General features: G+C 41.4%; 1 protein-coding gene across 3 annotated transcripts in view; it reads left to right on the top strand.

Moving 5' to 3' along the window:
* EPS15 (epidermal growth factor receptor pathway substrate 15) overlaps positions 1-13,928 on the top strand; it is a 163,768-nt gene extending 149,840 nt beyond the window's left edge. For 2 of the 3 annotated variants that reach the window (XM_030942714.1, XM_030942713.1), the window contains 4 exons: positions 1,449-1,525; positions 3,485-3,647; positions 6,800-6,990; positions 11,263-11,713. In XM_030942714.1, the coding sequence (XP_030798574.1) occupies positions 1,449-1,525; positions 3,485-3,647; positions 6,800-6,990; positions 11,263-11,409 (578 nt within the window). In that variant the 3' untranslated portion in view covers positions 11,410-11,713. Of the gene's footprint in view, positions 1-1,448; positions 1,526-3,484; positions 3,648-6,799; positions 6,991-11,262 lie in introns of all 3 variants that reach the window. The other variant, XM_030942712.1, reaches the window with a different exon arrangement.
* Positions 13,929-24,121: the final 10,193 nt, after the last annotated feature.

Genomic DNA, 24,121 nt, shown 5'->3' with positions numbered 1-24,121 from the left:
CTGGGTTCAAGCAATTCTCCTGCCTCAGCCTCCCAAGCAGCTGGTATTACAGGCATGTGCCACCACATGCAGCTAATTGTTTGTATTTTTAGTAGAGACAGGGTTTCTCCATGTTGGCCAGGCTGGTCTCGAAATCCTGGCCTCAAATGATCTACCCATCTATGTTTCCCAAAGTCCTGGGATTACAGGTATGAGCCACTGCACCTGGCCCATTAAATATACTTTTGTAGTTACTGTTCCTTCTGCCTGGTAGCCTGGTTTCTTTTCCCCATGTTTATCTATTTGGTAAACTCCATTTCTTATTCAAAAGATTTTATTTAAAAGCTAAATGTAGTGGCTTCTTTGCTCCTTTTCCAGATTCACCCAGGCAGTTAGTGACTCCCACTACAGGTTTTTCGTACCTCTCTCATGACCCATATAAGACTGTTTTATTATTATTTGTTTGCATATCTTTTACTAGACTGTGAACTTTTCCAAGGGTAGGAATTGTATCATTTTATTTTCTCAGACTTGGTATATGGTCAACAAATGTTTGTTGACTGTCCGTTCTTCTTTGGATAAGACTTATTCCCTGTTTTCAAGGACCTTACCATCTAATAAGGGTGATCAGTAACACGTAACCATGGTACAAACTAGAATGCAATTAGTGCCGCAGAGAAGGAAAAAATTACTTCTTGTGTGGGAAGTAGTGACACCTAGGTTACTCCAGGGTTTGTTGATGAGGTAGCATTTGAAATGGGCCTTGAAGGATGAGTATGAAATGTGGCATTAGTGGCATTATATTAGCTTTTTGTACTTCTTGATGTCTTTATTAGCAGTAATTTAAGTTCATAGGAGCTGTATTATTTGACATGTGTTCCAAAGCCTTACCTATAAATCATCTAGTTATTACTTTACCTATACTTTACCTATAAATCATTACTTTATTTGCTATTACTTTACCTATAAATCATTCATCAGTTGATTTATACAAAGGAATACATCTTGTGAGGTTATCAGTATACACTCTGTGGGTGTCAGTCATAAATTCAGGAATTAATATTTGAGATTGTATGTTTTCAACTGTCTGAATGTTATTAACCAAAAGAAAACATGAAATTTGATGCCTTGGCTGGGTTTGGTGGCTCATGCCTATAATTCCAGCACTCTGGGAGGCTGAGGCAGGAGGATCACTTGAACCCAGGAGTTTGAGATCAGCCTGGGCAACATGGCAAAACCCCATCCCCACAAAAAATACAAAAATTAGTCAGGCACAGTGGCACATACACATAGTCCCAGCTACTCAGGAGGCTGAGGTGGAAGGATCACTTGAGCCTGGGAGATTGAGGCTGCAGTGAGCCATGAGTGTACCACTGCTCTCCAGGCTGGGTGACAGAGTGAGACTCTGTCTCAAAAAAAAAAAGGATGTCTTACTGTCCTGTTTCATTTATTTTCTTTATTCATTTTAGCCACAGACCCTTTTGCTTCTGTTTTTGGGAATGAATCATTTGGAGATGGATTTGCCGACTTCAGCACATTGTCAAAGGTAATTTACAGTAATTAATGGGAAGGGAAAACATACTGTGTTTCCACCAAAAGAGCAATCCTCCTTTGAATTACATAGTCCTTTCACAAAGTTGCAACTTGATTTCAGTAAATCACAGCAAATGTTGATTTCAGATAGAAATGAAAGATAACATATAGTTAAAGTAGAGACATTTCTTTATATAACTAGACTGTATTGATGGTATAGGTAATTATAATTTTCTATTGGCATGTTTGCTCAGCAACTTCGTATGTAATCTTCTGTCTTTTTAAACATGTTTCTCCCAGTTGAACCACATTTTCCCCCTGTTGACTGTCTGGGTCAATAGGTGTAAAATCTGGGTTTTTATTTCGTCCTCTCTGTGTTGGTTACTTGATTTTATGTTCTGAGGTTGTTAGAGTCAGTATTAAGGTAATTAATACACAAAGTCCAGTACTAAATGTCCACTACTTATTTTCCACTGTGGCTATGGTATTGATTCGGGCTAAGAGAAAAGGAGGATTAGATTGTTGGTTCCTTGGTTCTCAACTGAGGGTTATTTTGCCACCAGAGGAACATTTGGCAATGTCTAGAGACATTTTTGGTTTTCACAGTTGAGTAAGAGATGCTACTCATATCTAGAAGATAGAGATGAGGGATGCTATTTAATACAGTCCACTCTCTAGTCCCCCACAATATGCAGTTATGTCCAGCCCAAAATGTCACTGTTGAGCATTGCCTAAATAAATGTAAAATTGTGAAGTATATGATTCATTATAGAAAAGTTAATCTTTTCTTACATATTCAAAAGGCAGGGTCTTCCGACACACATTAAGATTTATCATTCCAGCCAGGCGCGGTGGCTCATGCCTGTTATCCCAGCACTTGGAGAGGCCAAGGCAGGTGGATTGTCTGAGCTCAGAGTTCAAGACCAGTCTGGGCAACATGGCGAAACCTCATCTTGACCAAAAAATACAAAAAGTTGGCCAGGCATGGTGGCGCGCACCTGTAGTCCCAGCTGCTCGGAAGCTGAGGTGGGAGGATCACATGAGCCCAAGAGGCAGAGGTCGCAGTTGAGCCTAGATTGTGCCACTGTACTCCAACCTTAGAGTGAGACCTCGTCTCAAAAAAAAAAAAAAAAAAAAAAAATTATTTCGTGGGATCAGTTTGCTTTAAAATATTGACTTTCAGGCTGACTTTGCAGTAACTCAGGCCTGTAATCCCAGCATCTTAGGAGGCTGAGATGAGAGGATTGCTTGAGCCCAGGAGTTCAAGACCAGACTGGGCAGCATAACAAAACCCCATCTCTACAAAATAAAATTAAAAAATAGCTAGGCATGTTGGTACATGCCTGTAGTCCTAGCTATTCAAGAGGCTAACTGAGGCAGGAGGATCCCTAGAACCCAGGGGTTCAAGACTGCAGTGAGCTATGATTGTGCCACTGCACTCCAGCTTAGGATACTTAGGAGACTCCTGCCTCTTAAAAAAAAAAAAAAAAAAAAAACCATTGACTTTCAAGTTGTCTTTATAGTTTGTCAAGAGTAGCATCTCTTACTTTTCTTTGCATTAGTATTAAATCTCATATTTAAGTTCATTAGGAAGTATGGAATCCATTTTTTTTTCCTTTGATTACCATTTAGATCAGATATTCATTTGTGGAAAGGCATTCAGTCCCTTTAAAATGGGCCTCAGGTGGTTTTGCATTGAATATTTCCTGAAGCTTGATAAACTTTTAATCTAGATTGAACTTTTTTTGGTTTGATCTGTTACTCTTAATAAGTAATGATGTTAGAATCACTACTCATATAGAATAACTTTTTTTCAAAAATTTCTCCCATTGGACTCTGAATGCAAAGGTTAAAATGACAGTGGTCTCAGAATTCAAATAAATAAAACCGTATAATACTGAAGTCTGAATGCTACATGACTATCACAGTTTGCTTGGTGTAGCCATGTATAACCATTTCTTTTTAAACAAAGGTCAACAATGAAGATCCTTTTAGTTCAGCCACATCGAGCTCTGTCAGCAATGCAGTGATTACAAAAAATGTATTTGAGGAAATATCGGTCAAAAGTGAAGATGAACCCCCAGCACTGCCACCAAAGGTCGGAACTCCAACAAGACCCTGCCCACCACCACCTGGTATGAGATTTGGTACTTTTCTTCAGTCAACTACATGGCTTTTCTCTTTCTGAAAAGTATTGTGTGGAGCTTACTTATATAAAGGGCTTTAAATGAAACAAGTCAAACATATGTCAGAAGCCTCCTGCTGTCATTCATTCTGACCTAACTGCCGAATTACAGACATGCACCTAAGAGATCAGCATGTGTACATTTCATGAGCTGTCTTTCTGCTAAGACCTGTTTTTCTTTTCTTTTCTTTTTTTTTTTTAACTCAATCATTTCAGAGAGGCAGTAAATGGAAAAGGGAAAGTGTCAAGAAAATCTCTGCCTTTTAGAAACTCATTGATTATCCATTTGAATAACAGTTTCCTGTACTTTGTTGTTTTAATTATAATTTATTTAAGAGAAGATTGTTTCAAAGTCCTTTTCCCGTAACGTATAAAGTCTTCCTTAAGTCCTTTAATGTGAGAATATATGGCCTCTTTAGTATCCAGAATTCAGCAATATAATGATTTGAAACAAAGTATTGGTTTTCTTGAAGGAAAATGGTATTTTAGCTAACTTAAAAGATTCCTTTTTTTTTTTTTTTTGTGAGATGGAAACTTGCTCTGTCTCCCAGGCTGGAGTGCAGTGGCACAATCTCAGCTCACTGCAGCCTCAGCCTCCCGGGTTCAAGGGATTCTCCTGCCTCAGCCTCCTGAGTAGCTAGGAATACAGGCATGATCCACCACGCCTACCTAATCTTTATATTTTTAGTAGAGATTGGGTTTCACCATGTTGGCCAGACTGGTCTGTATCTCCTGACCTCAAGTGATCTGCCCACCTCGGCCTCCCAAAGTGCTGGGATTACAGGTGTGAGCCACCACGCCTGGCCAAGACTCTTTTCTAACAGTGATTTTTGTCTTATTTTTGTTTGTATGATTAGTATGTGTGTGTATGTATATGTTTAGCACTATACAAAGGAAAGTTTGTTTTGTTTTTAGGTCATAATAAGTGGGTAAAAGGATAATTCCTTGAGTAGTTGTAGTGCTGTTGGGCTATTATGTGAGAAGACACATTTTAGTACATTTTTTAAAAAATCATACCTCGGCCGGGCGCGGTGGCTCAAGCCTGTAATCCCAGCACTTTGGGAGGCCGAGACGGGCAGATCACGAGGTCAGGAGATCGAGACCATCCTGGCTAACAAGGTGAAACCCCGTCTCTACTAAAAATACAAAAACTAGCCGGGCGAGGTGGCGGGCGCCTGTAGTCCCAGCTACTCGGGAGGCTGAGGCAGGAGAATGGCGTAAACCCGGGAGGCGGAGCTTGCAGTGAGCTGAGATCTGGCCACTGCACTCCAGACCAGGCGACAGAGCGAGACTCCGCCTCAAAAAAAAAAAAAAAAAAAAAATCATACCTCATTCCTTGGGAAATTTTCAGTCTCAGTGGTTACAGATTAATACTGCCTTTTCATCATAACCTTTCCATGGTCTTGAGCAGGTAAGTTTTTTTTCTTTGACTAAAAGGATTGCATGTACAATTGTTAATACCTGATAATCTGTTGAAAAATCAGATAAGGAGTTAAGTGATTCCTTCTAAGGAAAAGTAGCTTACGTCATATATTTCTAGAAGTGAGGTTGCCAGAATATATTTAAAAATAAATAATGGTTAATTTGCACATTTAACATTTTACACTTGCATGATGCTAATAGTGAGGTTGTTTTTTTAAATCTTAAGTAAAATAATATGCTAGTGCTTTTGTTAAATCTAAGAATCTTCAGCCAAGTGATTGTATATCATTGTAAAAAGATTAAGGAAAAGACTGGTTTGTTGGAAAGAACACTGAACTGGGAGTCTAAAAATCTGGGTTCTGTTTCTGGATGTTCCGTAACTGTGATCTTAAGTGTATAATTTCATATGTCTGACCCTTGGCTGTTAAATATTGGCAGCAATTCTAATTTTGCCTACTTTCACAGGATTATTGGAAGGATCCATTGAGATATGAGCATCTTTTCTAAGCAGTTACAGTGATGGAATCTGTTGTGTTATGACTGCTATTACCAGCTTACGCATTTTAGGAAAAAAATATATTTAGAGATATTTTGATCCCTAATTTTATTATCTTTTATTCTAGAAGTACTAAGTTTAAGAAAGACTTAGAGAACTTGTTTGAAAATGGTAATGAATTAGTGAGTGACTAATAGGACAGAATACTATTGTTGGGTCAGAGATTATTTGATCAGCAACCACAAAGATTTAGGCCCTGGGCTTCAAAACATTTTTTCTTCATTTTGAAATACAGTAAATAACAAAAAATTGGCAGGGTTTTACTACAGTATTTTTAAAATTTTATGCTCCTAAGTATTGTATCTAGAACTAGAGAAAAATCAGAAGAATTTTCCCATTTTTCAGAGGTCATTTGCTCTTAGTGCCACTAGTGGATAACTATTATCAGGCTGAGGGTTATAACAGCAGAGGCAGGCCATTTCTGTCTTTATTCTTTATTATTCTCCTTCTGTTTAATCCATTCGTCTCTCTTTTTGGGAACATGCTGCTTGGTTGTGGCTGGGGGATGGTGGTATTCAATCTCTGGACAAAAATATGATTCCTGGCCCATCCTTGCTTTGCTATTTGTTTCATTAGCTGCACATAGCTGGAATCTATTTGAGAGATCATATGTGAAGAATTTGAGGACAGATAGTTGGTGTCGCCATTTAAGACAATATTAAGAATGTGTGTCGGGCGCGGTGGCTCAAGCCTGTAATCCCAGCACTCTGGGAGGCCGAGACAGGCGGATCACGAGGTCAGGAGATCGAGACCATCCTGGCTAACACAGTGAAACCCTGTCTCTACTAAAAAATACAAAGAACTAGCCGGGCGAGGTGGCAGGCGCCTGTAGTCCCAGCTACTCGGGAGGCTGAGGCAGGAGAATGGTGTAAACCCGGGAGGCGGAACTTGCAGTGAGCTGAGATCCAGCCATTGCACTCCAGCCTGGGCGACAGAGCAAGACTCCATCTCAAAATAAATAAATAAATAAATAAATAAATAAATAAATAAATAAATAAATAATGTGTTTTAGGTACTCAGTCATCCTCTACCCATGGTACTTTAATGCTATCTGTGTACATGTTCTTGTGTGCTTGTATTTGCTGTATTTACTAGTTGAATTAATTGTGATGATTTTGATCCAGGGAAAAGATCCATCAACAAACTGGATTCTCCTGATCCCTTTAAACTGAATGATCCATTTCAGCCTTTCCCAGGCAATGATAGCCCCAAAGAAAAAGATCCTGAAATGTTTTGTGATCCATTCACTTCTTCTACTACTACTACCACTACCAATAGAGAGGCTGATCCAAGCAATTTTGCCAACTTCAGTGCTGTAAGTACTGTGAATGAGCTTTTTGGGGGAAAAATCTTTGAAGAGTTTTCAAAGATTATTTTGGAGTCTGCCAAGTTTGCATCATTTTAACTGAATTTACCAAGATACTAAAAATAATCTTTCATTCTTCCCCCAAGAAAAACCTCTGTTTGATCCTGTTTTGACAGTTCTATGGTTGTTCCATTGCACAAATGATTTTAGTAGTCTTAGTTCTTGTCATATATACAAGTTGTTTTGTAAATCTTTCTCTTAGTCTTGGTAATATAAGTAAAATCCTAACAGTTGTTATTTTGTGGATGGTTATGGGTGATGATGACTTAATGAACAATTACAGAGTCATTGGTGTCTGCCCACTAGATGAACAATGCCAGTAATAAGTTTGTGCATTTGCAGCTGTGTATGTGTGTTTGTGTATAAAGTTTTAATGATTTCTGGAGACCAGTCAGCAAATATTATATCAGAGGATAGGGCCAGAGATTATTTGAATAGAAAGTAAAACTATTAAACTTATATAGTCGCTTTTAAAAAATGTAAATGCCAGTTTTATGAAATAAATAAATAAATGGTTGTCAGGATTTAAACAATCTTTAATTATTTGGAGAGATCTAATTCACTAACTTCTCATGTTTACTCTGCATTCTTTCAGAGATGTCTAAAATAGGAAGATCATTAGAAACAGTGGAAGGGTGCCATGATAACAGCATAAGCAGGGCGTATAAAATCACAGAAATGGGGCCACCAACCATGGAGGTATCAGTCTAGAGGGACATAAAGCAATGTCATATATTCCATTATTATTCAGTAAAAACAAGTTATTTTTAAATAAATTCTTAGACTGGGTAACAAAGTTTCAGTTTCCCAGTTTTTTCAGGCAAAATAACCTTTGTTATCACTGCCTGTTCTATAAAACAGGAATTTTCTTCTGTTTATCAACTTATATAAGCACTTGAGATGATTTTGGAAATAGGAGATCTAGTGGCCAGGTAATTCTGCCTAATAGTTCCCTCCTCAGTGTAGCATTGGGCCATTCAACCAGTTCCTTTTCCCTGCAGCTGTTTCTAGTTAGAAAGGAGGTAGTCAAGAATCTGCATGCAGGCTGGGCATGGTGGCTCATGCCTGTAATCCCAGCATTTTAAGAGACCAAAGTACTTTAAGCACCTGTAGTCCCAGCTACTTGGGGGGCTGAGGTGGTGGAGGTTGCAGTGAGCCATGATCATGCCACTGCACTCCAGCCTAGGTGACAGAGCCAGACCCTGTCTCCGAAAAAGAATCTGCATGCAACTAAGACGACTGAGCTCCCAGCTTTTGAATCTGTACTCTAAGTTCTGGTGGCTTCTCTTGAATGTGAAGGCGGAAAACAGGAATCAATATTTTGAATATTATAAAAATGGAGTGTCAGAATTATACAGACTTTTTTTTTTTTGAGATGGAGTTTTGCTCTTATTGCCCAGGCTGGAGTACAGTGGCGTGATCTCAGCTCACCACAACCTCCACCTCCCTGGTTCAAGCGATTCTCCCGCCTCAGCCTCCCAAGTAGCTGGGATTACAGGCATGTGCCACCACACCTGGCTAATTTTGTATTTTTAGTAGAGACGGGGTTTCTCCATGTTGGTCAGGCTGGTCTTGAACTCCTGACCTCAGGTGGTCCACCCGCCTCAGCCTCTCAAAATGTTGGGGATTACAGGTGTGAGCCGTCGTCATGCCCAGCCTGACTTTCCTTTTTTTTTTTTTTTTTTTTTTTTTTTTTGAGACAGAGTCTTGCTCTGTCGCCAGACTGGAGTGCAGTGGCGTAATGTCAGCTCACTGCAACCTCCACCTTCCAGGTTCAAGTGATTCTTCTGCCTCAGCCTCCCAAGTAGCTGGGACTACATGGGCCACCACACCTAGCTAATCTTTGTGTTTTTAGTAGAGACAGGGTTTCACCATGTTGGCCAGGATGGTCTCGATCTCTTGACCTGGCGATGCACCTGCCTTGGTCTCCTGAAGTGCTGGGATTAACAACCGTGCCTGGCCCAACTTACCTTTCATTAGATAGAATTTGATTTGTTTCAAGCAGAGAATCAAAAATTGGCCTTTTTAGGGGGTTATAATTCTCTTAGTGTAAAATAACCCTCTGGTAGTTTGTGGCATTTAATATCTTAAGTATGGTTTTAGCAAGTCAAAATCTGGTTGGGGCCATACAGGGTGGCTCATACCTGTAATCCCAGCACTTTGGAAGGCTAAGGTAGGCGGATCACTTGAGGTCAGGAGTGTGAGACCAGCCTGGCCAACATGGTGAAACCCCATCTCTACTTAAAATACAAAATTAGCCAGGCGTGGTGGCACAGGCCTGTAATCCCAGCTAGGGAGGCTGAGGTGGGAGGATCACTTAAGCCCCAGGCGGAGGTTGCAGGATCTGAGATAGTGCCACTGTCCTCAAGCTGGGTTACAGAGCGAGACTCCGTCTCAAAACAACAACAACAACAACAAATCTGGTTGGAAGGAGGCTTGAACAACAGCTGAGGCATTTTGCTCCAAACTCTCAGTATTGTATAATAAAAAACAGCTTGTTTTTTCATTGTGAAAGATGTGTTAAGTGTTACACATTTCAAAGTTTTGCTTAATTCCCTAGGGGAAAAAAACTACCATTTCTAAAGCCTGACAATGTATTTTATTTCATCCTTTCATGAAGGATTTTCTGTGTGACAAGACTTGAAACCAATTAGAATTTTTTAATTTAGTATTTGCCAAGGTTGCTGTTTGGGGTAGATAAAAATGTTTCCCCAACGTAATAATTATGAGTGTTAAGATTTTATTTAGACTGGTCTAAAAGTTCCCAAAGCCTGGAGAAATCTTCATAAAGCTTTTTTTTTGGGGGGGGGGGGCTCACTCTGTCCATCTGGCTGGAGAGCGGTGATATGATCACAGCTCACTGCAGCTTCAACTTCGCAGGCTCAGGTGATCCTCCCAAGTAGCTGGGACTATAGATGTGCACCACTATACCTGGCTAATCTTTTAGTAAAGACAGGGTTTTGCCATATTGCCAAGATGAACTTCTTGAATGTCTGAGCTCAAGCAATTGGCCCACCTTGGCTTCCCACAGTACTAGGATTACAGATGTCAGCCACCATGCCTGGCTCAAAATGCTTTTTATAAAATATGATTAGGTTCTTGGGAGGCCAAGGTGGGCGGATCATCTGAAGTCAGGAGTTCGAGATCAGCCTAACCAACATGAAGAAACCCTATCTCTACTAAAAATACAGAATTAGCCGGGCGTGGTGGTACATGCCTGTAATCCCAGCTACTCGGGAGGCTGAGGCAGGAGAATCGCTTGAACCCGGGAGGTGGAGGTTGTGGTGATCCAAGATTGTGCCATAGCATCCAGCCTGGGCAACAAGAGTGAAACTCCGTCTCTAAAAAAAAAAGATTAGGTTTACATCACATCTTACTTAGTATACCCAATACTTTAATATGATGTATAGCAAAATCAGCTTTTGTTTGTTTTGCTTCTTAGCTTTTCTATACACTAAGGGTTAGGAAACTACCAGTGGGATTAAGTTAAAAATGATTTATCATGTGAGGGTCTCAGTAAAGTTGAAGTGGTAAATGTTTTATATTACATTAGATCAAAAAGGCTAGTCCTCTCCTGTTTTTAAATCTTCTAATCTACTATAAGCATTTCTACTTTTTTTAGTGATATATATATAACATTTTATATATATGTAACATTTTATATATATATATATATTTATATATATATGTATTTTTTAGATGGAATCTCACTTTGTCACCCAGGCTGGAGTGCAGTGGTGCAGTTGCGGCTCACTGCAAACTCCGCCACCTGGGTTCAAGTGATTCTTGTGCCTCAGCCTCCCAAGTAGCTGGGATTACAGGCATCGCCACCATGCCCAGCTAATTTTTGTATTTTTAGTTGAGAGGGCGTTTTGCCATGTTGGCCAAGCTGGTCTCGAACTCCTGACCTCAGGTGATCCACCTGCCTCGGCCTCCAAAGTGCTAGGATTACAGGCATGCATGAGCCATCACATCTAGCCTAGTGATATTTTTAACATTTAGTTTTATATTCTATCTATAGATTGAATTAATTTCTTAAATTAAACTATGGTTTAATAACCGGTTAATATTAAACATGTTTTCAGAAAAAAAAAAAAAAAAAGAATTAACAAGTAACCAGACTATTTCCAGAGTCCTTCAGGTGAAACAGGTTAATGTCCTTGTTTTTATTTGCTTTACTCATTTATTTATTCATTTGTTCATCGATCTTTTAAATGGCAGTATCCCTCTGAGGAAGATATGATCGAATGGGCCAAAAGGGAAAGTGAGAGAGAGGAAGAGCAGAGGCTTGCCCGACTAAATCAGCAAGAACAAGAAGACTTAGAACTGGCTATTGCACTCAGCAAATCTGAGATATCAGAAGCATGAAGAATTCTCTTGTTCTTTGGCAACAATATAGTACTCTTCTTCCTGAATACTGAAACTATTTACAATGTGTATCAAAACTACCTGTGAGCATGGGAATACAAAAGGTTTGAGATTCCTGTAAATGTGACAAAATTTTAGGATTTTTTTTTTCCTTCATTACAGATTCGTCTTTTTTTTTTCTTATAAAAGCCGTAACCCAGTCAGACAAATTCACCTTCACTTAGGCCCCTGGCCCCTGTTCTGGTATACATTTACTGTGAGCTTTTGCCTGCCTGTGCTATTTTACTTGTAAAGCTAGAGCAAAGCTAGAGCTATTTTACTTGCTTTACTTGTAAAGCAAGCTTCTGCTTTCTGGAATATAGAGAAATAGTTTCACCCTGCACTACGCTGTTCTGTAGTTATTCTGATGATAGCCAGTGAGATTCTTAAAGTTTGCAGTATTCTCCCCTGATTGGAATGGTTGAGTGAGGATAAGGGAAAGAATATCTTACTTCTTTTATGATTGGTGCAAATTGGTTAAAGTGCATTTTTAAATTTCCTTATAGTAAAAATACTACTTAATTTGTTTTTTAGAGACAAGGAAAAATATTTTGCACAGATTTACTCCACTATGGAAAAGGGACACTTTAGGTTGAACCATTATAGCCTCAGATTCGATCTTTTCCTAACTAAAAATAGTAAAGCCTCATGTGTGAAATAAATTTTTTTAAAGATTTATCTGGATTTAGAGAATTTTAGATCAACAGATACCTCTCGGTGTGTTTGCTAATTAATAAAAATTAGTTTCTTACAAATAAAGTTTGTAAGAAAATGTTCATTTTAAGTACTAGATAGTGGAGAAAATTTATCACCTAAAATATACCCATCAGTATAAGGCAAGCAAAAGTCTTAACATGGCAGCCATTCTGCCTTTGCCGTGGCCCTGTCCTGTTTAGTTCTTAGTGGGTTTATTTTTGTACTTTTGCAGAAGAAACTTCAGCAAGCTAGAACTGGAAGGTACTTTAATTTTTCATATATACTTGTGTTTTTTTTTTTTAAATGAAGGCTCATTTACTTGAAATGTAAAAACTTTCACTGAATACAAATAGGAAAAAAAGTGATGTGTTTTATATCATATTGCTTTTTGTCCATCTTCGTGGTTTAGTTTATTTACTCACTTCATGTTTTTCACCTATAAAATTGTCAAGCTAGCAACAAAACTGTTGTTTGTTTAATTGGGAGAGAAGAGACCTGTCAGATTATCAAAACTCTTCACGTGTTAAAAGACCATCTCCTGTAAAACCGACCTAGTGGACAAGCTGAATTTGAAATAGACTGTGAAGTAAGCTGTAACTTGTCATTTTAATTTTGTTTAACATGGTTACTGACTTAGATGATGTATTGAATACCAAGATAAAGAAAAATACACCTAAAATCTAATTAGAATTACCTGGGTCACCAAGTCAAGGTAGTATTGATCTGTGTTAATCTGAGTAACTTATTGCCTAGCCTATAAATAAATTTCAAAGTATCCAATTCATTTCTTCTTGAAATGGTGCTTGTTTTCTTTCCATTACACAATTGGACTCCTACAGTTTAAAACAAACTTTAAACCACTATCTTGCACTGCTTACTTTTTTCTACATTTGTAAATAGAAACATTTCTGCATAAAAGTCATACATATGAAGCAAGGGCTGAATCATAATCACAAGGCTTTAATTTTGATAAACAAATCCAGTGACCTAAGGATTTTCTTCAAAATTTGACTGAGAAGTTAAGTATTGGGAGTTGCGATAGGTGGTATTTTTGTTTGTTTTCTTCCTCTTAAACTCCTTAGGATAAAGGTAAGTTGACTTGAACAACTTTCTTTTGCACTGGGAAAATGAGCAAATGTTGGAAATGCTTCAAAAATTTTTTTAATTAAAAAAACACTCGAAATTAATAAATACCTATAACTTATAAACACCCACATTCAATGTAATAAATGTATCCTAATCTTATGTATGTTTAACTGGATTACATAGATTTTTATCTTTTGTTAAAATGTGTGTACTCCGTGGACCAATATAATATTAAAGTATGTATATATTATATAAATATATATGTATATCTATGTGCTCGCTTGTGTAGGATGAATGTCTTAGAGTCGTTTGTGGTATTTTATGTTGTTGACTCTGGCTCCAGGGCCTGTGCTTGAAAAGGACAGATAAGTATTGCCCAGAGCTAAGTGGCACTACTTACAAAGTTTTAAACATCTTCTACATACTGATTCATGTTTATTTGAGCTCTCTTTATAGAATTTTCTCTTAAAGTTTCAGACCTCTAAGTTGTAGCCTGTAATTATGAGAACAGTAAACTTTAAGTAATAATAAAGAATCCTATCCATATATCTAATTTGCAGTGGAGTTTTGCATGGTTCTCTGATTATGTCCATGCTGTGTCCAAGGAGGAGTAGCTATATACAATCAGCACAGATTAATATGTGTAAAGGGTTTGGGACAGCACCTGGTATAGAATAAATAATAAATGTAAACTATTATTTTTGGTTATCATGTCCTTTTGCCTGCCTGTGCTATTTTACTTGTAAAGCTAGAGCACCCAAGCTTCTGCCTTCTGGAATATAGAAGTCTTTCATGTCTTTTATGAAAGAAATGAAATGTATATGCATAAAAACAATGCCTAAAACATATGTGGCTTTGTATATATGTGTCGAATAAGAATTTGTAGGCCAGACGCAGTGGCTCGCGCCTGTAATCCCAGCACTTCGGGAGGCTGAGGTGGGCAGATCACCTGAGGTCAGGAGTTCGAGAACAACCTGGCGAACATGGTGAAACTCTGTCTCTACTAAAAATGCGAAAAAATTAGATGAGCGTAGTGGCTCGCACCTATAGTCCTAGATACTTGGGAGGCTGAGACAGGAGAATTGCTTGAACCCGGGAGGCGGAGGTTGCAGTGAGTGCAACCAGAGGTTGCACACCGCTGGACTCCAGCCTAGGTGACAGAGTGAGACTCCGTCTCAAAAAGAAAAAAGAATTTGTCACTGGGCACAGTGGCTCATGCCTGTAATCCCAGCACTTTGGGAGGCTGAGGTGGGAGGATCACTTGAGCCCAGGAGTTTGAGACCAGCCTGGGGCAACATGGTGAGACCCCATCTCTACAAAAAAAAAAAATTAGCCAGGTGTGGTGGTGCATACCTGTAGTCCCAGCTACTGGAGGCTGAGGTGGGAGGATCAGTTGAGCCCAGTGAAGCTGCAAGAAGCTGGGGTTGTGCTGCTGTGCTCCAGCCTAGGCAACAGAGCAAGACCCTGTCTCAAAAAAATAAAAAATTTAAAAAAAATGTGCCTGTAATCCCAGCACTTTGGGAGGCCAAGGTGGGTGGATCTCCTGAGGTCAGGAGTTCAAGATCAGCCTGGCCAACATGGTGAAACCCCTGTCTCTAATAAAAAATACAAAAATTAGCCAGGCATGGTGGTGGGTGCCTGTAATCCCAGCTACTTGGGAGGCTGAGGCAGGAGAATCGCTTGAGCCTGGGAGGCGGAGGTTGCAGTGAGCCGAGACTGTGCCACTGTACCCCAGCCTGGGCAACAGAGCAAGACTCAATATCAAAAAAAAAAGTGACATGGACTTTTGGAAGGCTCTATGTTCTAATAAACTCATAGTACTGGGACTGAATCTGTTTCTGCCATTTTTGAGGATGTAATGTAAAGATGATTTTGAGAAAGTTATTTAGCCTCCCTGAACCTCATTTTTCTCATCTAATGTACATCACAGTACTTAACTCACGGGATTGTTTTAAAGGATTTAGCTTTGATAGCTTTTTATTATTTATTTTAAATAAATTTAACCACAATATTACTAATAGTGAAAAGAGCCGTTGGCTGTTGAATGTACATTATATATGAAGCACTCTACTGGGCATTTTATGTGTGTTTTCTTGTTTCTTGTTTAATCTTCACAATACCTCTAAGTAGTAGATATTGTTATCCCCTGTTTTAGAAATGGAGAAACTGAGGCTCAAAAATGTTAAAATAATGTGCTTCAGATCATCCAACTGATGAGAAGATGAGCCGGGTCGGTCTGATCCTAAGCGTGATACTCTTTTCAGTTTACCATGCTTTGTTTTATTTTGTGTGGAAAAAAAAAATTTACTTATAGGAAGTGGTAGGAACAGGACATGATAAATAATAATAAATAACATTTATTAAGCTCCAGGCATGATCCTAAATGCTTTACTATTAATTTATTTAATCCTCACAATAGTGACCATGAAAGGTATAGGTACTATTATCTTCGCCATTTTACAGAAGAGGAACCCAAACTAGGCCACAGTTATGCAGCTACTAAGTGGCAGAGCTGGAATCTGAACCTAGGAGATGGGCTCCAGAGTTTTAACCACTACTCTGTATTCCTGTTAATGATGAGTAGTCAGAGGAGCAGTGTCACAAATGAAATAATCCATGTAATCGCTGTTCTTGAGGATTAATGTAATAAACCATATACATGGCATCTTATAAAACATTTTCCCATTCATTCTTGTATTTAACTCGTATGAGGGTTTAGAACAGTTTCTGACACATGAAAGCACTTAGGATTATTAGTGTTATCATAAGTGATAAGTATATGGGGGGAGTAGCCAGCCTTGCTTTTCGTTTTTCTTTCTTTGTAGAGACAGAGTCTCACTCTGTTGCCCAGGCTGGAGTGCAGTAGCAGTCATAGCTCATTGTAACCGTGAACTCCTGGGCTCAAAGAGATCCTCCCGCCTCAGCCTCCCAAGTAGCTAGGACTATAAGTGCATGCCACTGGACCTAGTTAGTTAGTTATTTAGTAGAGATAGAGATCTCACTTTGTTGCCCAGGCTGGTCTTGAACTCAAGTGATCCTCCCTCCTCAACCACCCAAAGTGCTGGGATTATCGGCTCAGCCCAACCTTGTTTTAAATACAACATTTAAAACCAAAAGGCTAGAAAAGATGAAAAGTAATTTATCAGTACTGATAAGGCTCTGGAAAGAGTACATAAAAAGGGAGGCAGAGTAAGTTTTGAAGAGTTTGAAGTAGCTCGGTGTGACTAGAGTGTAGGTTTGTGGGCAAAAGACTGAGGTGTTTGTGTTCATAAGATTTCATTGGTGGTGATTTGGGGAATTGCCTTAGAAGAAAATCAGGTAAGGCAGGGAGAGCAGGTGGAAGATTGTTGCAGTCATGCAGGTGAGATGGTAAGAACTTAAAATGTGGTTGTGGCTGCGGACTAAGAGAAGGGGACCAATTTGAGAAAGATTTAGGAGAATTAACAGGTCTTGAGGTCTGATTAGATGTAGGTGGTAAGGGGAAAGGAGTACTCAAAATTTAGCAAGCAGTAGGATCACCTGGAGGACGTGTCAAACTACGGATTGCTGGACTCCAGCCCCAGAGTTTTTGATTCAGTAGGTTGTAGAGTTGGACCCCCGAATTTACATTTCTTTTTTATTTATTTATTTATTTATTTATTTATTTATTTATTTATTTATTTTTTGAGACGGAGTCTCGTTCTGTCGCCCAGGCTGGAGTGCAATGGCCGGATCTCAGCTCACTGCAAACTCCACCCCCCGGGTTTACACCATTCTCCTGCCCCAGCCTCCCAAGTAGCTGGGACTACAGGCGCCCGCCACCTCGCCCGGCTAGTTTTTTTGTATTTTTTAGTAGAGACAGGGTTTCACCTTGTTAGCCAGGATGGTCTCGATCTCCTGACCTCGCGATCCGCCTGTCTCAGACTCCCAAAGTGCTGGGATTACAGGCTTGAGCCACCGCGCCCGGCCCCGAATTTACATTTCTAACAGGTTCCCAGATGATGGTGATGTTGACTCAGGGGCCTCAGTTTGAGAACCACTGGAGTAGATGATAACTTCTAAGTCTCTTTTGTTTGCCGGTTTTATTAAATCCATTCATTTACTCTGCAGTGCTGTTGCATCTTGTCATTCTACACTTGACCTGTGGATTCTGCTTCTTGGTAACCTCTAATCTTTCTTATGGATAGACAGTTTTTGAAAATAATAATTGCAGGCTGGGCACGGTGGCTCACGACTGTAATCCCAGGACTTTGGGAGGCCAAGGTGGGCAGATCACTTGAGGTCAGGAGTTTGAGACCAGCCTGGCCAACATGGTGAAACCCCGGCTTTACTAAAAATACAAAAATTAGCTGAGCATGATGACGCACGCCTGTAGTCCCAGCTACACTCGTGAGGCTGAGGCAGGAGAATCGCTTGAACCGTGGAGATGGAGGCTGCAGTGAGCCAAGACCATTACACTGCACTCTAAGCCTGGGTGACAGTGAGACTCTGTCTCCAAAAAAATATATAAAAATAATAATTGCAAGTTAGCACTTATATAGCACTTAGTGCCCCGTACTATTTAAAGTACTTTATATATACTGATTAATTTAACCTCCATAACATGCTTTTTTTTTTTTTTTTTTGAGACGGAGTCTCGCTCTGTCCCCCAGGCTGGAGTGCAGTGGCCGGATCTCAGCTCACTTCAAGCTCCGCCTCCCGGGTTCACACCATTCTCCTGCCTCAGCCTCCCGAGTAGCTGGGACTACAGGTGCCCACCACCTCGCCCGGCTAGTTTTTTGTATTTTTTAGTAGAGACGGGGTTTCACCGTGTTAGCCCGGATGGTCTCGATCTCCTGACCTCGTGATCCGCCCATCTCGGCCTCCCAAAGTGCTGGGATTACAGGCTTGAGCCACTGCGCCCGGCCTATAACATGCTTTAAGTTAGGTACTATTATTCCCAGTTTACAGATGAGAAGACTGAGAGGTACAAAGAGGTTAAATAATTTGTCCAAGACCACTGTGCTAAAAAGCGCCAGAGCTAGGATTCAAACCCAGGCCCAGGCAGTCGGCTGAGTGCGGTGGCTCACGCCTGTAATTCTAGCACTTCGGAAGGCCAAGGCAGGTGGATCATCTGAGGTCAGGAGTTCCAGACCAGCCTGACCAATGTGGCGAAACTCCATCTCTACTAAAACTACAAAAGAAATTAACTGGGCGTGGTGGCAGGCGCCTATAATCCCAGCTACTTGGGAGGCTGAGGCAGGAGAATTGCTTGAACCAGGTGCAGGGGGTGGGTGGGGTGGGGGTTGCAGTGAGCCAAGATCATGCCACTTCACTCCAGCCTGGGCAAAAGAGTGAAACTCCGTCTCAAAACCCAAAAAAACCCAAGCAGTCAGACTCAAAAATCCGTTTTCAATTACTCTGTTCTGCTGAAAAAAAAAAAAAAAAAAAGATACATTAAGATAGTTCTTTTCTTCTATGCATGGATCTGTAATGTACCTTTTACTTCCAGAAAGGTCTCTATTGTCTTAGTTTTGAAAATGCACAGTGAGAAAGTCATTATTCTATTGACCTTTGCTAAGATCTGTTGTGTGCTGGGCCAGGGACAGAGAAGACTCATATGAGGGCCCTGCCATTAGTGGTACAGTAGGAAAGATAGGCATCTACGTATGTAATTTCACAGCATTGGGTACTGAGGATACCACAGGAGTGCTGGGAAAAGGGAGATAATAGTTCTAGCTGAGAGGATTGGGAAAGGTGTCCCCAGAACATAGTATTCTGTTCCTTACTAGCATTACTAAAAACATACATGGTGACTGTTGGAATTTTTTGTTAGAAGCACAGCTCCCACAAGGCCGCATCATTTGATGTTAGGGCCGTGTTCACTGGAAAAGGCCAGCAGTCTCCTAGGAGGCCTCATTTAAGTAGCATTCATTACTTGAGTGAATTAAGCCTGGTCCAAGGTCTGACCTTCAAGTTTAGAAACCTGATTTTCATCAATAAAATGGAGACAGATCTCTATTAAGAAATTTCACAGGGACTGATATAAAGACCCGAATGGCACTTTCCAGTAAAAATAAAATTGCCACAGGACTTGGAGTGCCCACAATTGGTTGAACATGACTCCTCCCTTGCTGGTGGTTGGATACCTCCTGCCTCTGAGTCACCGCTTGATCTCTGCAGCCAGGGATGCCTGGGCCCCTGTCATGGATGCATTTTTCAGACTAATATCTTTAATCAGGTTACAGTCTGGTTTGACTAGTTGGGTAACTATAATGCCTCTTTAGGGTGACTTTGCATATCTTTGCTTTGATCCATTATATGTAAATTTTTCAGTATGTTAATGAGCATCATTTTTAAAATCATGAAATAGAATTCATTATTGAATATGTACTAGGTCACAAGATAAAATGTTTGAAAGCCATTTATTTTTTATAATCTCTCCAAAGGAATGTAAGTCCTAAAGTTACGTATCCAGGTGAATGATATAAAAGATTATCTCATGGGAGTGGGGAAAACTACAGAAAGACCTCACCCATTTTTCTCTCCTCACTGCACTAAGTGTATAGAATGTGTGCAGCTGGCCGGGCGCGGTGGCTCAAGCCTGTAATCCCAGCACTTTGGGAGGCCGAGACGGGCGGATCACGAGGTCAGGAGATCAAGACCATCCTGGCTAACATGGTGAAACCCCGTCTCTACTAAAAATACAAAAAACTAGCCGGGCGACCTGGCGGGCGCCTGTAGTCCCAGCTACTCGGGAGGCTGAGGCAGGAGAATGGCGTGAACCCGGGAGGCGGAGCTTGCAGTGAGCTGAGATCCGGCCACTGCACTCCAGCCTGGGCGACAGAGCGAGACTCCGTCTCAAAAAAAAAAAAAAAAAAGAATGTGTGCAGCTGCCCAAGACCTAAGGGCTTAGTTACAGCCTCTCCATCCTGTTTCCTCTGGAGTCAGAACTTGATTGAGTTAGTTTGTGGGAAGGAAAAGAAATGGGAAAAAGCTGACACTGGGGACCTTCTCTGAGCCTGGCACTAAGGTTCTTAATAAATGTATAATTTATTCTCTATGACACTTAAATAGAAAATATGAGGTATAGAGAGATGGAAGCAATTTGGCCAAGAAACCCCAACCTAGGAAAGGTTCACAGCTGGACAAGCCAGGTTCCAACCCAGATGCCTCTGCTGTGAGACTTACTCTTCTACCACACTGGACTGCCTTTTGCTCTCTGCGGCCACGTATGCTCAAAGGACTGCTCTTAAGAGCAGGTGTGCAAGACTCAGCAACTCAGGCCCTCATCGAGCACAGAGGAGACCCCACACCCCTCCGAGGCTCTATAAGACACACGGGAGAGACTGAACTGAACTGCTTGCTCAGCCTGTGGGCCTTTTAATGATGATTGGACTTGTCAGGACTAAGACAACCCTGATTTGTTCTCCTCCAGATTGTGGGCCTCTACATGAGTTAAAGATCCTTCTAGGCACTGTGACATACAGAGACCTGGATGGGGTAGAGGCTGTACTTAATTGAATCAAAACTCTGGACCTAGAATGGGTAGAAGCAGGTTAGGAGCCCTCCACCCTTGCTCCCTTGTAGCATACTGCCTTAACCGCATACAAGCAAAAGAAAACCCTGATACATCTCAGCTTCCTGAGCAAGTTCCTGGCCTTGTAGAGGGAATCCAGACCTTGGAGTTTTATGAACATGGGCCTAAATTCTGGTCTTACCATTTCCTAGCTGTGTGTTTTTGGGTAAATCTTAACCTCTGTGGTCCTCAGGGATAACAGTTCCCTTACAGGATTGTTGCCAGGATTAAAGATGATAGATACAGGTTGGGTGTGGTGGCTCATGCTTGTAATCCCAGAATTTTGGGAGGCCCAGGCAGGAGGATTGCTTGATTCCAGGAGTTCCAGATCAGCCTGGACAACATAGCAACACTCTGTCTCTACAAAAAAGTATATATATATTTAAAAATTAGCCAGGCACGGTGACATGCACCTGAAGTCCTAGCTACTCAGGAGACTGAGGTGGGAGGATCACTTGAAGCCAGGAGTTCAAGGCTGCAGTGAGCTGTGATCACACCACTGCACTCCAGACTGGGCAACAGATCGAGACACTGAAAAAAAAAGATGATGAATACAAAGTCATGGTTTCTGTTACATGGCAGATATTCACTAAGAGCTGCCATGCCCATGTTTAAAAAGAAGAGGTAACAATACATTTTCAGAAAATGTGAATCTGAATAAAGAGGATAAACTTCAGTTGTCTTGGAAGTTCATTTATATAGAACCCTTCATTGCCCTCTGATTCTGGATAAAACTATCACTATAGGAGGTGCAGGTAACACACACTATGTGTCCAGCACTGTTCTGTTTTGCTTGCATTAATCCTTACAACAACCATTGTAATAGGTGCTATTATCCTGATTTTACTGATAAGAAAACACACAAAGAGGTGGAGTAACTTACCTGGTTGTGTGGATACCTAGTGGTGGGGCCAAGATTTTAACCTAAGCAGTGTGGCTCCAGTGGAAGGGAGGATGAGAAGAATAAAACCTGTTCTACCTTGGGTTTATTACGTGATTCAAAATAAGCTTGAAAAAGTGGCTCGTAAATGCTTTGTGCACCTAATAACTTGCGTGACAGGAAAGCTAGGGCTGGGGTTAAGATACAGACCCTCAAGTCGGGCTGTGTGTTGAGTTCTAGCTCTGCCACTTAACTAGTTTGTGTGATCTTGAGCAAATTAATTCCTCTCTGCCTCACTTTTTCAACTATAAAATTGGGATTGTAAAAGAACATACATGTTAAGATTATTTTGAGGATTAAATGCGTTGGCACATGTGAAGAGTTTAAAATAGTGCCCAAGTAACATAATTCTAAACAGATGAGGAAGAAGAAAGAAGCCTTGAAGATTACGAACCCCGGGATTGAATTCCAGCTCCTGATTTGATCTTAGGAACATTTCTAAACTTCTGACCCAGATATTCTTAAAACAGTTGTCTAGATTAGAGGTAGACCTGTAAAGGCTCTCTGCATAGTGCCTGTCACTGGGTAGAAGCTTAATAGATATTAGTTCCTTCTTTATTTACTCACCATTGAGTACCTACTATGTACAGCAATAGTGCTGGGCTCTGTAGAAGACACGAGATACTGTCTCTACCTTCAGAGAAAAACCTGAAATACCATTGTAAATAACTTATCCAAGGATTTTAAAATACGTAATACTAAATGCTGTGAGGGAGACAGATTAAAATGTAACCTCTGAAAAGGGAGAGACTGCTCCAATGGGGAGATCCTGGATGGCTTCCTGGTGGAAGTGGTGCTGGCTGTGGGCTGAGAGGCTTGGTGAGATTAATCCTTTTAACAGTAAACTGGGCTCTGGACCCATAGGAGGTCAGGCTTCCAAGGTCCTGTGCCTCTTCTTGCCTGTGAACCCAGGAGAAAGTTGGCTATTATCTAAGTGCCTAGTGCTGGCCAAGCTGGACAAGGCTCTGGACTAAGGGGTTTGGATCCCTGGGCATACTGTAACTGGAATTTCCAGATTTAGAAGCTCTAGCTTTGTGATCAGATAAGCAGCATTCTCAGGCCCTTGTTGATCTGTAAAAACCATGATATGAGTGAAAGAGTGAAAGGTCATATGTTCTCTGCTGCCTACTGGGGAAGAGTGAGAGAAATTGCCCAAATGGTCCTTGGAGCCTCTGCCCTCTGGGCAGCTTTGCCCAGGGTCTCCCACTCCGTGCTCAGCCCACCCATGGTTCATAGGCTGGGTGGGAGGAAAATACCAGATTGGGCAGAGAAGCCTGGGTGTAAGACCTGACTTCACAAATTGGTTTCAGGAAAGGTCGTTCACCCCTCTGAACCTGTTTCATTAACTGTAAAATGGGGATAAGTGAGTATGTAATAAGATGTAGATAAATAAGAATTGGTGTAAACTGCCTGGCTCAGGGCTTGACACACGAGAGAACACCTGACATGTGAGAACCAGTCACCACTTATTGGACACAAGATTTGTGTTGCACAAGTACCTAGGATACAGACCCAGCTCAGAAGGAAACAAAAATGGGCCTTAAACCACCCTGCCCTGTGTTCCACCCCCCACCTTCTCTGATGAGCTAAGTCTCCAGGGGTCCCTGAATCCAATCTTCACACTAGAGCTGGAGCAGGCCTTCTCAAATGCCTCCTCACGGTGCTCCCCTACTCCGTGTCCTTGGTTAGGCCTCCCATAAAAGCCCCTGGACTGCATGCTGGGGGATCCTCTTGCTCCAGAGCTGATTCTGCTTGGTGGTGGTAATTTAAAATAAAAACCAAAAATGTACACGGCCTAAGATAAAATATGGAGATGGAGCTGTGGCTCATTCTTCTCTGTCCCCCAACCTGCCACGAGGGACTGGACTCAGAAGTCGGTGAAGTGGGTCACTCCAGGGCCTGGCCTGGCCTGCAGCCTCCACCCTCAGGCCCAGACAGCTGCTCTCCACTTCCCTGCCTATCAGTCCCCTGCTGCTGGTGCTCTGTGCCTAGCATTTGACTCAGTCCCGAGCCTATGACCCCATTCAGGCGAGGCCCTAGCAAAACTGGCTCTGCATGTAGGGAGGAGGGAACAGGGTCGGTGGTGCTGCTATGTCCCGCAGGGACCCTGGTAAGGCCATCGTGCGTCCCCTTCAGTTTGGAGGCTGGGATCTGGACAGAGTGGGAGACCGGCCGCTGGCCCCCTTGTGACCTTGGACAAAGCCTGGAGCTCCGTTTCTCCCGGTGCCCAGTGAGGGGTTTCGGAGTGTTCGGAGTCCTTTCTGGTCCTGGGTGGGAGTGGGCTTGCCTAGGGAACTCAGGCCCGCTCCAGGGACACCTACGCCCTTCCACTTTGGGGCAGGGAGGCGCCGGTCCAGGGCGGGGAGGAGCCACAGGTCCCGCCCTGCCCGCCTAGTCCAGGTGCTGCCGCCGTA

Source organism: Rhinopithecus roxellana, chromosome 12 (assembly GCF_007565055.1).
Source record: "Rhinopithecus roxellana isolate Shanxi Qingling chromosome 12, ASM756505v1, whole genome shotgun sequence".
Lineage (NCBI taxonomy): Eukaryota > Metazoa > Chordata > Mammalia > Primates > Cercopithecidae > Rhinopithecus > Rhinopithecus roxellana.
This window is presented reverse-complemented; position numbering and strand designations above follow the sequence as displayed.